The 14,393-nt window shown below is 41.5% G+C and overlaps 2 protein-coding genes across 9 annotated transcripts in view; both read right to left on the bottom strand.

Annotated features, from left to right (window-relative positions):
• LOC107226539 (carbonic anhydrase-related protein 10) overlaps nucleotides 1-14,393 on the bottom strand; it is a 93,193-nt gene that overhangs the window by 14,274 nt on the left and 64,526 nt on the right. For 7 of the 8 annotated variants that reach the window (XM_046739126.1, XM_046739127.1, XM_046739124.1 and 4 more), the window contains one exon: nucleotides 7,628-7,819. The exons of the other annotated variant lie outside the window; for it this stretch is intronic. In XM_046739126.1, coding sequence (XP_046595082.1) covers nucleotides 7,628-7,819 — 192 coding nt within the window. The remainder of the gene's footprint in view (nucleotides 1-7,627; nucleotides 7,820-14,393) is intronic. 8 annotated transcript variants of the gene reach the window in all.
• LOC124294248 (ATP-binding cassette sub-family G member 1-like) lies at nucleotides 4,861-7,464 on the bottom strand. Its single transcript, XM_046739123.1, has one exon. The coding sequence runs from the start codon at nucleotides 7,146-7,148 to the stop codon at nucleotides 5,391-5,393; it is 1,758 nt and encodes a 585-aa protein (XP_046595079.1). The 5' UTR covers nucleotides 7,149-7,464; the 3' UTR covers nucleotides 4,861-5,390.

The following is a 14,393-nucleotide window of genomic DNA, read 5'->3' as shown; positions in this document are numbered from 1 at the left end:
CAGCCCACGTATGCAACCGACGCGTTACCAATACGGCTGCGAATCTGCACTCGGCATACTCAAGACCCGGGACAATACTCCATTCTCGTCTTCGAGTGATAGATAGACGGACGGGCAAGTCGGATATATATCTATGCAGAGTCTCTATGACACAAGCGGAATCTAATACGAGGCACCTTCTTCCGGTTATTCGATTCGCCGTGTCCTCCTTTGCCATTTCCACGATACGCTGAGCTACTCGATGCTCAATTAACTTGGGAAGTGGAGAAGAACATAGACTCCGCAAAGCTAAATTCAGCTGCGAAGAAAATACCATCGGCAGTGAAAAAGGGATCGGGAATTGCGAGCTTAGCGTGGATCTCAACGTCACAACGTGGCTCGGATTTTTTAATCGTATAAATTCTCGCTCGGAGGATAAGATCGGTAAATCGTCAAATAGTAAGCGGGAATCGGTCGGTCCGGCGTATCGCTTTGGAACGGATATCTCTTCTCTTTGATCAGAAATTCTGACGAACGAACGAACAGAGAGAGAGAGAGGGGGAGAGAGAGAGAGAGAGAGAGAGGGGGAGAGAGAGAGAGAAGAGAGAGAGAGAGAGAGAGAGAGAGAGAACATTTGTTTGACTCTGGAGCGATGCTCCCTAAGGGCCACAGGCAAATTACAGAGCATACATGTATATCATAAAATAATCATATAAATGTAAAGTATAAATATAAAATGTTAGTATAAAATGTGTCTGTAAGCTATATGCACGATTAAAACAATAAAAAATAACATAAATAAAAATAATTAAAATTGAATTAAACTTCAAACTAAGGTTAAAATTGGGATTAAAAGTAGATTACAGACTGGTAAGTCACCCGGACATCCCAGCCTCACGCTCCTCCTCGGACAGCAGATACTTAATACGAACAAGATGGCGAAAAGTTGAAAGTGTGGAAGCAGAAGTGATTTCTGGCGGCAAGGAGTTCCAGAATTGGATTCCAGCAACCAGAAAAGATCTCTGGGAAGTGGGGACATAAAGCGTGTCGGTCCGGGTCAAGTCACGGCGTCTCACCAGGTCAGACCTAAGTCGAAGCTGGTCACCGAGGAGTCCCGGCTCACCCAGACACAGCGTTCTAAAAAATATACATAGAGAGAGAGAGAGAGAGAGAGAGAGAGAGAGAGAGAGAGAGAGAGAGAGAGAGAGAGAGAGAGGTGGTGATGCAGTGATGAGGCCCGCATTTCGATCACACTGCACATCGTATGAAAATTTAACAAGTCGCTCGGCTGGTTTTAATCAGAGCTTTTTCAACCGTCGTGCGATATAGGTAATACCCGGATTCACGATTGTCACGAAGGTATTTTTACCACCTTGTCTGTTTCAGCCCCCATAAAACTGAGCTGTTTGCCAGCTCGTTTGCTTGTCCACACATCGTTGATCGATATAGATTGTCCACATCGGCGATAAGGAGCTTCTCCGTTTACCTCAACGTGACGGTTCCTCCGAACGACAGGATTCCTCAGTTTTTCATTGTTAAACGAATTGACGAGAGGTGAATACGGACGGCGGACAGATTTCCGCAATCTCAAGGACACCGTCAAAGTTTATTCTTGCAACATTTCGAGATTCGGATATATAAATACGGACGGTGCATCGGACCATTTCCGTAAAAAGCCGTCAAACACCTACGTCACCGGGCTACTTTCGATACCCAGAGAGAATCACGTAATCCGTCTAGCCTTGAGGTGAACCGGACCGGGTACATAATACGACGGTAAAAAAGAGCGGTTAAAGCGATCTCGAAAAACATTCCTTAAAAATTAAATACCGCGAGGATGATAAAAACAGTCGGCGACGAGAGTGTTTAACACATTGTATAACGAAGATTGCCGAGGTCAACAGGTTGCCGAATATGAAGAAATCTAAAAGCCAATCACCCAGAGCCGACAAGTCGTTCCAACTTTTTCTCCGTCTCCGTTACGCGGAAGCGACTGGTCGATCGGACACTGATGATAACCGTGTTTGACCATTAGTAGCGCGCATATCTGCATGGCCTAGGAATCGGCTCCCGTTTGAGAGGCGGTACTAGCAGGCAGAGCCGAGGTCCTCCGGCGTGATTCGGGCCATTACCAGATCGCGTTTGAGCGACAGTTTCCCCGGTTTGCAAGCCCCTCCATCCACCATGAACCACCAGCACCAGCACCGCCCGACCCTCGTCCGCACTTATCGACCACGTGATCGAGTGCTGTCCCTCAGTACCCTCACCTAGCCAGCCAAAGCCTCCACTACATCACTCGGCCTCTCTCCGAGCGTCGGGAGCAGTCCCGAACCTCCGGGAACCTGGTCCCTACTGATCCGAAAGCCGGAAGCGTCTGCTGCCAGCTCGTTATCGCAAACACTTCCGGAATTTTAAACCATATTGTTAAGGGAGGATCTGTCCATGCGAGAATTAACATTTGGTCTTCGATAAAGTTTGGCGATTCGGTAGATTTGTGTGATTCAATCACCGGATTAAAATTTATAAACATATATTGGACAGTTGCGGAGGAATCGACGAGAATTGAAGACATTGATTAAATTTGCGATGAAGTGACGTTGAAATTTCGTGGAAATTATTCTTGGCAGTAGAAACAAGTCTAATAATAATTGATAAAGATATTTTGGAATTATTCACCACTTCCGTCATAGTGGACAAAATTATTTAAAATAATGTATATATGTCTGCGGTTGTATCCAGCTGAGCAGGCCGTAACACGCAGTTACGTGGCAACGGCGCATCGCATGCGTAAAACATGAAATTGCTGTATCAGAGTTACTTTTCGGTTATAAATAAAAATATAAATTTTATGCACGACGGATCTTGGAATCTTGGATCTTATATAAAGTGAATGAACAAAGCTTTGCCGATAACATGACGCACGTTGCCAAACTCTGAAAAACCCAATACGCTAGTCTAAGCTAAAACTTCCTCAAGTTATTTTTGATCAGAACACGACAGTGCTGTTAGAAGAATTTTGGCGTAGACACTTCTACGAACCATAATCCAGCGTCCGTTTAACTCTGTCCGATGTTAAATTTCCGTATTGACCGTGATAATTGACCCACAGCATTCCACACCGGCAAACTTATCAACGCTTGCCAGTATCTTCGCCCAAACATTTGCTCGTAATTGACATTGATCCGGGTCATTGACTACGCGATTTTTCATGACGGTCAACCGATCTTCTGGCGTGTTTGAATAACAATAATAATATTAACTATGATAATAATCATCCCGAATACCCGTCATACCCGATTTCGAATATCTGAGTGAGCAGTTTGACTTGTACGGGGCAATGGAGGGGATCGATTACTGCCCATCATTATGCGTCTGTGATCGTCTTAATGTGTGTTCAATAAAAACACCAGCATTGGCGCACGGGATAAGGAAAACTTCGGAAAGCTTGCCCAGGTGTAACCTCGTAAGAGCGAGTCTAAGCCTCAGCTTGCCGATTTGGCATCCAAACGACGCGATCCGTCTTACCATTTTTGCGAGTGTCGCTCAGGTCCTTGTCCCCCATCGACGTGCTAAGTTAATTTGAACCCAAGTCCTCCTGTTCCAGAGTTTTAGGTCGCAGCTACGGTCAGTTAATAAACGGTGCCAGTTTATCCGCGAAAACTTGGTCGAAACTGAAACGAGTTTAACGTGAATTCCAATTCGAACGGCATGTGGTTTTTTTTTCCCCCTACTTCATACCGAAGAATGACGTTCACGTTTGTTTTTTTTTTCTATTCCTTTTTGTTTTTATTTTTCTTTCGCAGCGAATACCGTCCGTCTTGCTGCAACGTGATACCCACCGGTTTTCATACAGCCGATCAAGTAATGCAAATTCTTCAAAACGTCGCGACGGAGAAATAACGCATGTATTGCAGAAATTCAATATCAACTAATTCTAGGACACGGAGTAAGAGGTAAGAAGTTGAATGTTCGGAGGAAGAGACGGCGCGACCTGCACGGATATCGCGATTCCAGGGAACCGGAAAGGGGTTCTGCTGAGAAAGCGATCCTACGAAGGTTGATGGAGGACCCTGGAGAAGGAAGGTACAGAGAGGCTTTGATGCGGCTGAGGCTGGTCCGAAACGTTCCTTGGGGGATGAATCCGGGAAAAGGAGAGGGTGCGATTCATCTCCTATCAGGGTACTTCGGAAATTATTGGTTAAATTCATTGGGGTCATCCTCGAATTCGGTGCTCAAAGCTCAAGGCCTTGTACGGTAGTTACGGGTTTGAAAAAAATTCAATTACAATATGGATAAATGCATAGGTTGAAAAATAAGCCCAAATAGTAAAATAAGTTGAATAAACCGAACCGCGGCTTGTTTCTTCAGCGATCGACTTTGATATTAATACACGTGTGCAGAGGAATTCGGTATTGAAAATCGAGAAAAGATATGGTTGAAAAAAAGCAAATGAAACTGAATAAAATTCAAATCCTCGCTTTAAAACATGCAGAATAAAATTCATAGACACGTGAAGCAAGATTGTGTACGAATACTTAGTAAACGTGTTTCTTCGATATTCTATGTATTGCTAAAAAATCGCTTACCTCCGTCTTACTTACGTCACACGGTATTATACGTTAATCGCTACTTAAGTTGGTTCTTTTCCAATTTAATCACCGACTATTAAGCGAATATGAACAATTTGTATTCAATGTAAAAGATTGAATAACGAAAAGAGGGAGAAAAGAAGAATCGAAAGGAAAAAAATTGTTATCACGATCGGAGACAAAGGTAATAATTACGCATCGTTAAAAAAAAGTGTTTCGCTATTAAGATTCGTTCGTTCGACACGGTCAAGTTGGTTTTCGTTTTTCACCTTTTTCTACGTTTCTTCTTCTCGTTGCTGATCACTGATTAATCGTCCGACTACTTTGTACATTTATTATCTTACGAATTTTTTTTTTATTTGATTTTTCAACGAATTGACTTATCGATATAACAATATTAACGATAGCAATTATACGCATCATTCTCACGTTCTGTTGGAATAACAGCTTAACGCCCTTCACATTCCTATATTTCTTACACGTAAGACGACCACGCGTTGTTAAAAAAACGTCATTCAACAGTACCCAAACTTCTCACCAAATTAAAAAAAAAAAAAAAAAAAAGAAACATCCATCATCCATGCAATATGTTCACAAATTAACGGTGAATAAAAATGAAGAAAATAAAGAATAAAAATAAATTTGCCGACACTTGTGTACACCAAGGTCAACGATCTTACAACTCAGTCACAAAGTTTTTTTTTTTACTACATTCTCCTCTTCTCAAACTGCGAAAATATGGTTGGATCACAAATATTCGTAATAGGTATAGAAAATAAATTATACAATAGCACCACCACGCGCACTGGTAAATGACAGTTTTCAACAGGGTTGTGAGAGTCTCCTCTTAAGAGCAAAGCATGACAAAATACGAATAACGAAAAAGTTTACAAGGAGAGCACCGACGTTTGTCCAATATCGAGAATCGTCCATGCACAATTCGCTCATGATCTTTCTCGGGTAACTAAGGTGACAGTAATCGACACCGGCGGGACAAGGCAGCTTCTCGCGTCCGAAACCGTAAACGGCCACTGTCATACCTTCGAGGGAGTATCGAAGGAAGCTGAGGTAGCTGATGTTGTACATGAAGGCCGACATGTGTTGGAACAGCGGTACGATCCCGGCGAGTGATATCATCACGGCGAGGGTTGCTGCTCCAAAGAAGGTCCCGTTAACGGGGTTGAACAGGGTCCCGAAAAGCAGACCGATCGACTCGGCCGTGAGCGAGGTACAAACGCCGATGAGGTAGAACATCAGGAACCTCATCAGCTCCATGGGCTGACCCGTAAGCACGAAGCTTATACCGCAGTAGATTAGGGAGAGGCCAACCTGGTAGGGTATGCCGACGAAGTTGACCGCGGCAAAGTAGGTCCTGAGGTGGTACCAGTTGTTGAAGTGCTCCTTCTGAAGAACCTGCAGCTCGAGCGGGAACCGCAAGACGGCCGGCATGAGCGTCGTGTAGCTGAGAACGACGCAGGAGCATATCATGAACCTGATATTGTCGAAGGTCTTCGAGGCGTTATTACCGGAGTCGCGAAACATGACGCCCAGTACAATGCCGAGTAGAATGCTCAGCCCAATTTTCATCTGAACGTCGCTCCATTGTCTGATAAGCTGAAGAACACACCGTTTCAAGAGTACGATGAACTTGTGAAACTCGAATACGAACAATCTGGTGCGTTCTGCAGCGGCCGGCCGCCGTTCGACCCACCTTGAATCGACCTTGTCGACCGACTCCTCGACGAATTCGGGCTCTTCGATGAACTCGAGCTTGTTGCTTATGACCTCGGTGACGTAGTCGGCGGGGTTGTGATAGAGTGGACAGCATAGTCCGAGTTCCCTGAAGTAGGAAACGGTCTCTCCCGGCGGACCTTGATAGACGCACTTTCCGTCGGCGAGGAAATACACCTTGTCGAAGGCCTCGAAGATGGCAGCGCTTGGCTGATGGATGACGCAGACAACGGTTCGCTGGTCGGCCGCTAGGGTCTTCAGGGTGGCGATACACTCGGTGGACAGCAACGAGTCGAGTCCCGTGGTGGGCTCGTCGAGGAAAACGACCCCCGGATTGTCGACGAGTTCCACGGCGATGCAGAGCCGCTTCTGCTGCCCCCCGCTGAGCAGGTCACAACGCACATCCCGCACCCTGGTCATGTTGAAGGTCTTTAGCGTGTCCTCGATTATCCTGCATTTGTCGGCTGCCGAAATGTGTACCCCGAGCTTGAGCTCGGCAGCTATGCGCATCGCCTCGATTACCGTGAAGCTTGGATAGAGTTTGTCCTCCTGCTGGATGTAACGCAGGGCCTTTCGGTACTCCTCGAAGTCGACGGACCCGTTGGTCCCCAGATACCGCACCTCTCCGGTGACGTTGGTGCGGTGAAATCCCGTGAGGATGTGAAAAAGCGAGGTCTTTCCGGCCCCCGAAGGTCCAAGGATCGCGGTGAGCTCACCGGATCGAAAGCGGCCCGAAACTCCCTTCAGGATCTGCTTCATGCCCTGCTTCCGTGACCTGTGAGGCGTCGCGTACGTCAGCTTGACGAACTCGATGTCGATGGGTCGCGGTTTCGGCCAGTTTACGGACATTGCGATTGGGTATCGTACCGAGGAGCCTACCTCTCTTCGTCACGACGTTCGGCGCGACACTGATCACACTGGATCGGTTCTTTCCACTCGGACGGTAAAAACCGTTCTCCAAAAGTCCTCCGCCACAATAACGCGCCGCGATCAAGGTGAGACGATTTTTGTCGATCTTGCGTTACTGCCAGAGGAAAGGGGACAGGGAGTTTGGCCGGATTTGACGAGGCAGTTCACCATTGACTCCACCGTCACTTCACGTATCATACCTATCCCTGTCCTTTCCGTAGTGTGGTCGGTCATTTGACCGGGCCTGTTTGTACGATCAGTGTTAACGACTCTTATCTGTTCGAAGATCGGATCTACTGTTTCCGCAACTCATCGATGCCGACAATGAGTCCCCTCTCTTGATCCGGCCACGTGCCTGTGCGGACTGAATGCACGTAGCTGATTCGAGGTTCGACTAATAATACAGCGACTCGACTTACCTCGGCAGGAAAAGCGTAGTTGTTGACGCGATGCTCGGAGCCGTGGTTATTGTCGAGTGCGTAGTGAATATAAATCTCCTCGAATTGATAATGATACGCCAGCGGTCCCCCCGTTATGTTAACTCGGACCTTCGCCTCACGGTCGGCTCTGAACACCAGCGACTGACCCGTGTTGTGCAGGTGACCGGAAACCTACGAACAGAAACAATGCGACAAGTCGTTTAACAGTGTTATTAATCCCAACACGTCGTCATCGGTGGCTATTATTTTCCTCACTGTGGAACGACATTCAGGAATTTATTTGCCAAGGAAGGAGAAACTTTTCTTTACTTTACAGATCTAGATGAGAGTCATCGTTCGAAGATGGTGAATGTAGATCGGATCTTCTGTACCTAGTGGATTTTTTTATATTTACCTTCTTTTCATCCAAGGTTAGAATTCTTCCACAGACTTATTGTGTGAATACGTTAATTTTCTAAACGTTTAATGTGCGACAGCGTTTGGTAATCAAGCTAACAAAAAGTATTAATTACCAATTCACCAAGCTTCTGAAATCTGACCAGTATAATAATACGTGATCAGTGTTCTTTCTTTCTCTCTCTCTCTCTCTCTCCCCCCCCCTATTACCGGTACTTTATGACTCCAACAAAAATGATGAAACCCTCTTTTTTCGGACAACATTCTGCAAATCACACGTCACTACTACAACGTATCAACTCCTCGAAATGAGCCAAAAATTACAAAAATAAAAAAATCACGACGATGTAATAACTTAAGATTCGATTAATGCCTTTTTACTATCTGCAAAAAGAAAAAACCGTTCACAGAAGAAGAGTGTGGATAAAAATGGCTAGAGAGAAAAAAAAAGAAAAAAAATAAAAAAATGGTGGGTCTATCCGGAGTGACGAGGAAGAACGAAACAAAGAGCGAGAGATAAAAAAAAGAAATGCCGGTCTTCCAAGATCCGTGTTGTAATAATTCAGCTGTGATAACGAGACGTCGCTAATTTGTCTTACATGACGGGAATTAGGTGACAGCGACGTTGACGTATTCGGAACAATCATCAGGCCCCGATTTACAGAGATGGCGGTAGATGTAAGGTGAGGGGGATTAATTGGCCTGCGAGTGTGACTTGCTTACAGTTAATGAGTTTTCACCGTCCAGATGAAATAACGAGTGATGACCGGTTCCCGATCGCGCTGATGGAGTGAGAACATTTATATGCTATTCATTTCTACCGGTGAGGCGTGTTAGCTAGTTGGCTTTATTACCGTACCGTAAAAAGATGCAGATGCCAATGATAGACTTCGGATGCCAGAGGTCAGACCATACACGTTTTCATTGAAACTATAATTCGATTCTTTTATTGCAGTTCCGAATCACTTTTCTTTCACTCATTCAACGCTTTTACCATATTTTTATTTGCGTATTATTTTCGTTACACATGTTACAGGGCAGCGGCTGAATTTCGTCTCGGTAAAATCATGCCGATCGTAGAACTGCACTTCTTTATTACCTTCGCGTTTTCGAACATTGGAATTATTCTGACGGTATTTATTTTTTGTGCAATTCAAGATTTTTTTCCTCTTCTTTATGTTTGTCGTGAAAAATGTGTTCCCTTATTGCTTGTTTACTCCACCAATTAACTTTTTTCTTTTTTTTTTTTTTTTTTTTCTACCAATATGCACATTGACAAATGGCTTGCAACGAAGGATGAATAAAAACAATAAAATACGAAAGTCTGAAGAGTCAAGATGGAAATATTATCATATACGTATACGTTATACAATTAAGAGTTTCAACTTAACGATGAATTGAAAATCAATAAATAGCAAATGTCAGCAATATATTATGTATATCCGTATGCACGTATAAGAATTATTAGAATTGACTATGACGGTTTGACAGTTATTATCGAATTCAATATTCAAATGGCAAGGCAATGAAATAAAATACGATGTGGTAAGAAAAAAATACATAAATTATACGTATAATATAAACAAACGTCATCCGTTCTTCGGTGATTGAAAATATCGAATGATTATATTGAACTTCGCTTCAAGTACGTACGATTTATACTGTTTTATATCGGCACAAACTGCAAATCATATCGAGAGTTGGTTTTTACGTTATATTTTTCTCTGTGTCTGTACTTTTTACACAATATGAATCTGTTATTATTTTTAATCCTTTTTTATTATAACTTATCATAGATGTATATTGTATATCTACCTATGTTGTAAATTACTATTGATCACGGATGTGGACATAACCGTTATTTAAAAGCTAAAAGAGAAAACTGCTGAAGTTGCTTGTTATTTGTATGCCGTCTGTCTGTCCGAGGAGATGAAGAAAGAGGTTGAGAGATAACAACGGATTCGTATCATCTATAAAGTGCCGATATATAGATGAAAAAAAGTAAATATATACATGGGCAAGCCCACCAATTAGCCCAAGATTTGTCTGAAATTTTTACCTCTTGTAGCGTGTACTAAGATTGAAAAGTTGACCAAGTTTGAATTTTCTACGACTTACCGTCTGCAAGAAATGCCACATCAAAGTTTATCATTCGACCTAATTGAGGTTTAAACGCAAATTGCTTTCGTATCGTTATCGGCATAAAAAAAATTATGAAAATATAGGTATCTTATGTGAAATATTCTCACCTATCCGAATATGTTATTCATTTCTGGATAACTTTTCGCAATCAATCTTAAAAACACGTTTTTCGGCAGAAAAAAAGCCGCTGTTTTCAGAGGCCACTAAAATTTATCTTACTTTGGATTTTCTCAGCGAGGAACTCAAATTTTCAGAGTGGAATGGCCGTGGAATTTCACGTGAGCTACGTTCAACTGATAAAGGTCTGTAAATAATACATGCTCTCTTTTTGGAATTCGCTTTTTTTTTACTTCTTTGAATTCTGGACCATTAGATGCATTTAGCGGCAGTTCACGAGTCGACTGCATATATTCGGAACTGCGCGACATATTCGGAAAGGTGAGAATTTTTCACACAAGATACCAATTTTTTCCTCATTTTTTTTTTATCCCGATAACGATACGAAAACAATTCGAGTTTAAACCACAATTAGGTCGAAACGATAGTTTGACACGGCATTTCTCGCGAACGGTAAAACCTAGAAGTTTCGAACTTGGTCAACTTTTCAATCTCAGTACATATTACAGAGGTAAAAATTTCAAACAAATCGATTTTTTCACGTCTCGTTCACGTGTTGATAATTGGTGGACTTACCCACATGCAGTTATCATTCAAGTTTTCTCTTTTTCTACGATGAGTAAGAATCGTAACTTCGGATATTTTCATAATTATATGTATGACATAATGAAATGCTAATCGAGTCGCGATTTTGTCGCCTTGTCTTATCTTATTATTATTATTATTATTATTATTATTATTATTGTTATTGTTGTTATTATTATTACTACAGTTTTCTTTAAATGGCTCATGAATATAGTCTTAAAATTCTTCCCACTTCTGACATTTATATAATTAGAGGTTACATAATCGACTTCAAGGAGCGCGGTTTAATGATATTATACTCATTAGATATACGGCTAGTCATTCGTATAGATTATACATTATAGATACATGCAAACGTACATACATCTTTATTATACACTCTCTCCGGAATGCCGAAGAATGCAAAGAAAAAAAATAAATAAATAAGAAGAAAAAATAATCAAAATATAACAACTATTCGTAGGACCGATGCCGCGACGCCACAATTAACATAAATGAATAAACATGCGACGTTTTTTCTTGGCTGTTTTAATTTTTTTTTTTTTCACCTGTGTCTGTTCACCGACAGAAGGTTGAACTGTCGACGCCATTAACGGTCATTAGAGACGGTCGTATGAATCAAAATATCAATTACAATTAATACTGTTCGTTGTGACGGAAAAAGACAAAGAGACTACCGAATGAAAAATGATCGGGATTATCTTTACGAGCGGCATTTGTCCAGTTCATTTATCAAAACAGTGTTGCAATACTTTTTTGCGTTTGCGTTTGTTACAACTTCTGGTTTTTTTTTCTGGTTAACAACTCATTTTCTGCATCAATGGCTTTGTAATTGTTGCGTTAATCGTAAAGCCGCGCGGATCTTGCATAAATTTAACAGAAAAAAATCTCAGTCATATGATTAATTAATTACGCATACAAGTCGCGCGTTGTAGGTATAATAATTTCGAATATGCATCATCGACATGAGAAAACGCGGCGAGCGCAAAAGTTCTTATCTTGTTCGACGTAAACTTCGTACATTTTTTACAGTTTTTTGGCTCAGACTTCTTTACCCGGGATAAAGAACAAGATGAAAATTGAAAAAAAAAAAAACTTTCTAGTTTACATGCTCCGCGTATGGGGAAAAAAAGTGCAGAAGAAGAAGAAGGGAAAGAATTGAGAAAAAGAGAGCGACAGAGCGAGAGAGAGAGAGGGATTAAATTTGTTATGGGTGGCTATGTATACACGGAAATGGCAAAAGTTCTGAAACTACATTGAAGGTAAAGAAAAAGTGGGGAAAAAATATGAAAAAAAAAAAAAAAAATAGCGTGAATATAAAGAGACGAAATAAAAAATTAAATAATGTGCGTATAGACGGAAATGGAACGAAGAAAATCTGCACACGGCTTATGTACAGAGAGTTTGGCACGGATTGCGATGGCTTTATCCCTCCTCCTCTTCCTCCTCTTCCTCCTCTTCCTTCTCCTCCTTCTACTCCAGCCCCAGCTGACATTATAACAGCGTGACATTTTTTCATTCCTGGAACGGGGCTGAATATTATCAGGCGTGGTGCCGCACACGCGACTCCAATTTACGGGCGACAAACGCTGTTCGGATACTCTGGTGTATACATTACATACATACGATACATGTATATACATATATTACACTGTATATTATTGTCAAGTAATCCGTGGTGCGAAAAACATTCAATTTTCATCGATTCTCACTTTACACAAGCGCTGCTGTTCGGCATTATATTGTTCGAATCGAAAAAGGTTATAAAGATTGACGATTAATTTTTAAATTTTCTCAAATTCCGGATTCAATTTTTTAAGAACTGTAAAACAGGCAAAGGTTAGATTTTAAATAATTCTTCGAAGAAATCAATTCTGTTTACGAATGTTAGACTTTTGATTTACGTAAATTTTCGGATCACTCTGGACTTGTGATCGAATTTTTTAAAACTTTTCTAAAGATCGAAAATTGATTTTTCAAATAATCCAGCTCAAAATATACAATCTTCTCAGTTTCTTCCCGCGTCATATGTACGTGAAATAAATTTCAAAAAACTTCTGTGCTCTGTTTAATAATTTTCACACTGCAATTGGCTCGAAATTAATCTTCACGGCAGATAAATCAAATCTTCTTAATCCCCCATTCGCCCGACAAATTTCGAGTTTTCGTATATATATTTCCCTCTAAATTCCTATTCTTTGTCTTTTTCGAAATGTACTCCTCCGCAGGGAGTGAAGAGAACCGGCGGTATATGTATAGAAGGTCGAACAGGAACACGGTTAAAGGGAAAAGGGAAAAGGGAAAAGGGAAAAGGGAAAAGGGGGCGAGCAGCTCGAGGGGCGAAAGACATACGTTCGACTCGTTCTATTGTTTAATTTAAGTGCCAAAGTTTTCAACCGGGTTAAATGGCGTATAAATTCGCAAAATGATCGGGGGATAAAGCCGAAGGTACTGTATATCCAGAGGGTGGCGTGATGACGTCAGCCTAGACCTCAGAGAGTCCACTCGTAATAACAACCCACCCCCGAAGAAAAAACCAAAAGGAAGCTGAAGAAGAAACGTTTTTTCCTCGCCTTGAAACCAATGATATCACACAAATATTCACACCGGAAATTACCTTCGAAACTCGCCGTCCGACGCATTTTTAATCGCTGTACGTATTCAGAATGCATCTTCGTTTGCCTGTCTTTTGGCGATGTGTGATGAGTTTCACAGAAAACTCCCGGTATTTAATATCATTACGTACGTTCGATTGGTTAATAGAGGTATGCAACGATTTTAGAAATCAATTGTGTTCGCGTGTGTGTGTCTGTTAAAATTTTCATCCTCTGTATGTATAAGTTTTACATGTATACGTATAAGTTGTATTATTATATTACAATCTTAAAAATCTGTTGCACCCAAGCGGCTTCGACGCGAAGCGGAGCGGCGGAAAGTTCGCTAATTCGATAACGAAGTTATTAATTATGAGACCGCCTATTTAGCGTCTAATGTACATATATACCGTATATATGTACGTCTATATACGCATATATATGTATAAACTATATATATATATATATACACCTATATATGGGTATATATGTATATACACACACTCTTCGCTGAACACTAATTTTCCATTATGGAAACATTTATTCATCACCTTAAACCGCGTGGCGGGCTGGCTTGCAGCTGACTTCAACCACTTCTTCTTCTTCTTCTTCTTCTTCTTAGCGAAACGTGTATATATACCTTATAAACGGTACAGTTTATATACCTGTATATAAAGTTAAAAACGTGTCCATCTTGAGTGAAGAATTTCCCAGACTGAGAGATCAGAGTTATTTCAACCTGAATTCGATTTTCCCTAATTGCTTTTATTTGTTTTTATTATGTCAATCCTATTTTCTAGATCACAGGGGAAGTTTCGTAAACTAGGCAAGAAAAAAAGAATAAAAGAAGTCGAAGAAACGAGGCTGATGGTGTAATCGACGAATGTGTCAGAAATTCCGTGTCAAATATA

The sequence above is a fragment of the Neodiprion lecontei genome, chromosome 4 (assembly GCF_021901455.1).
Source record: "Neodiprion lecontei isolate iyNeoLeco1 chromosome 4, iyNeoLeco1.1, whole genome shotgun sequence".
NCBI classification, from domain to species: domain Eukaryota; kingdom Metazoa; phylum Arthropoda; class Insecta; order Hymenoptera; family Diprionidae; genus Neodiprion; species Neodiprion lecontei.
This window is presented reverse-complemented; position numbering and strand designations above follow the sequence as displayed.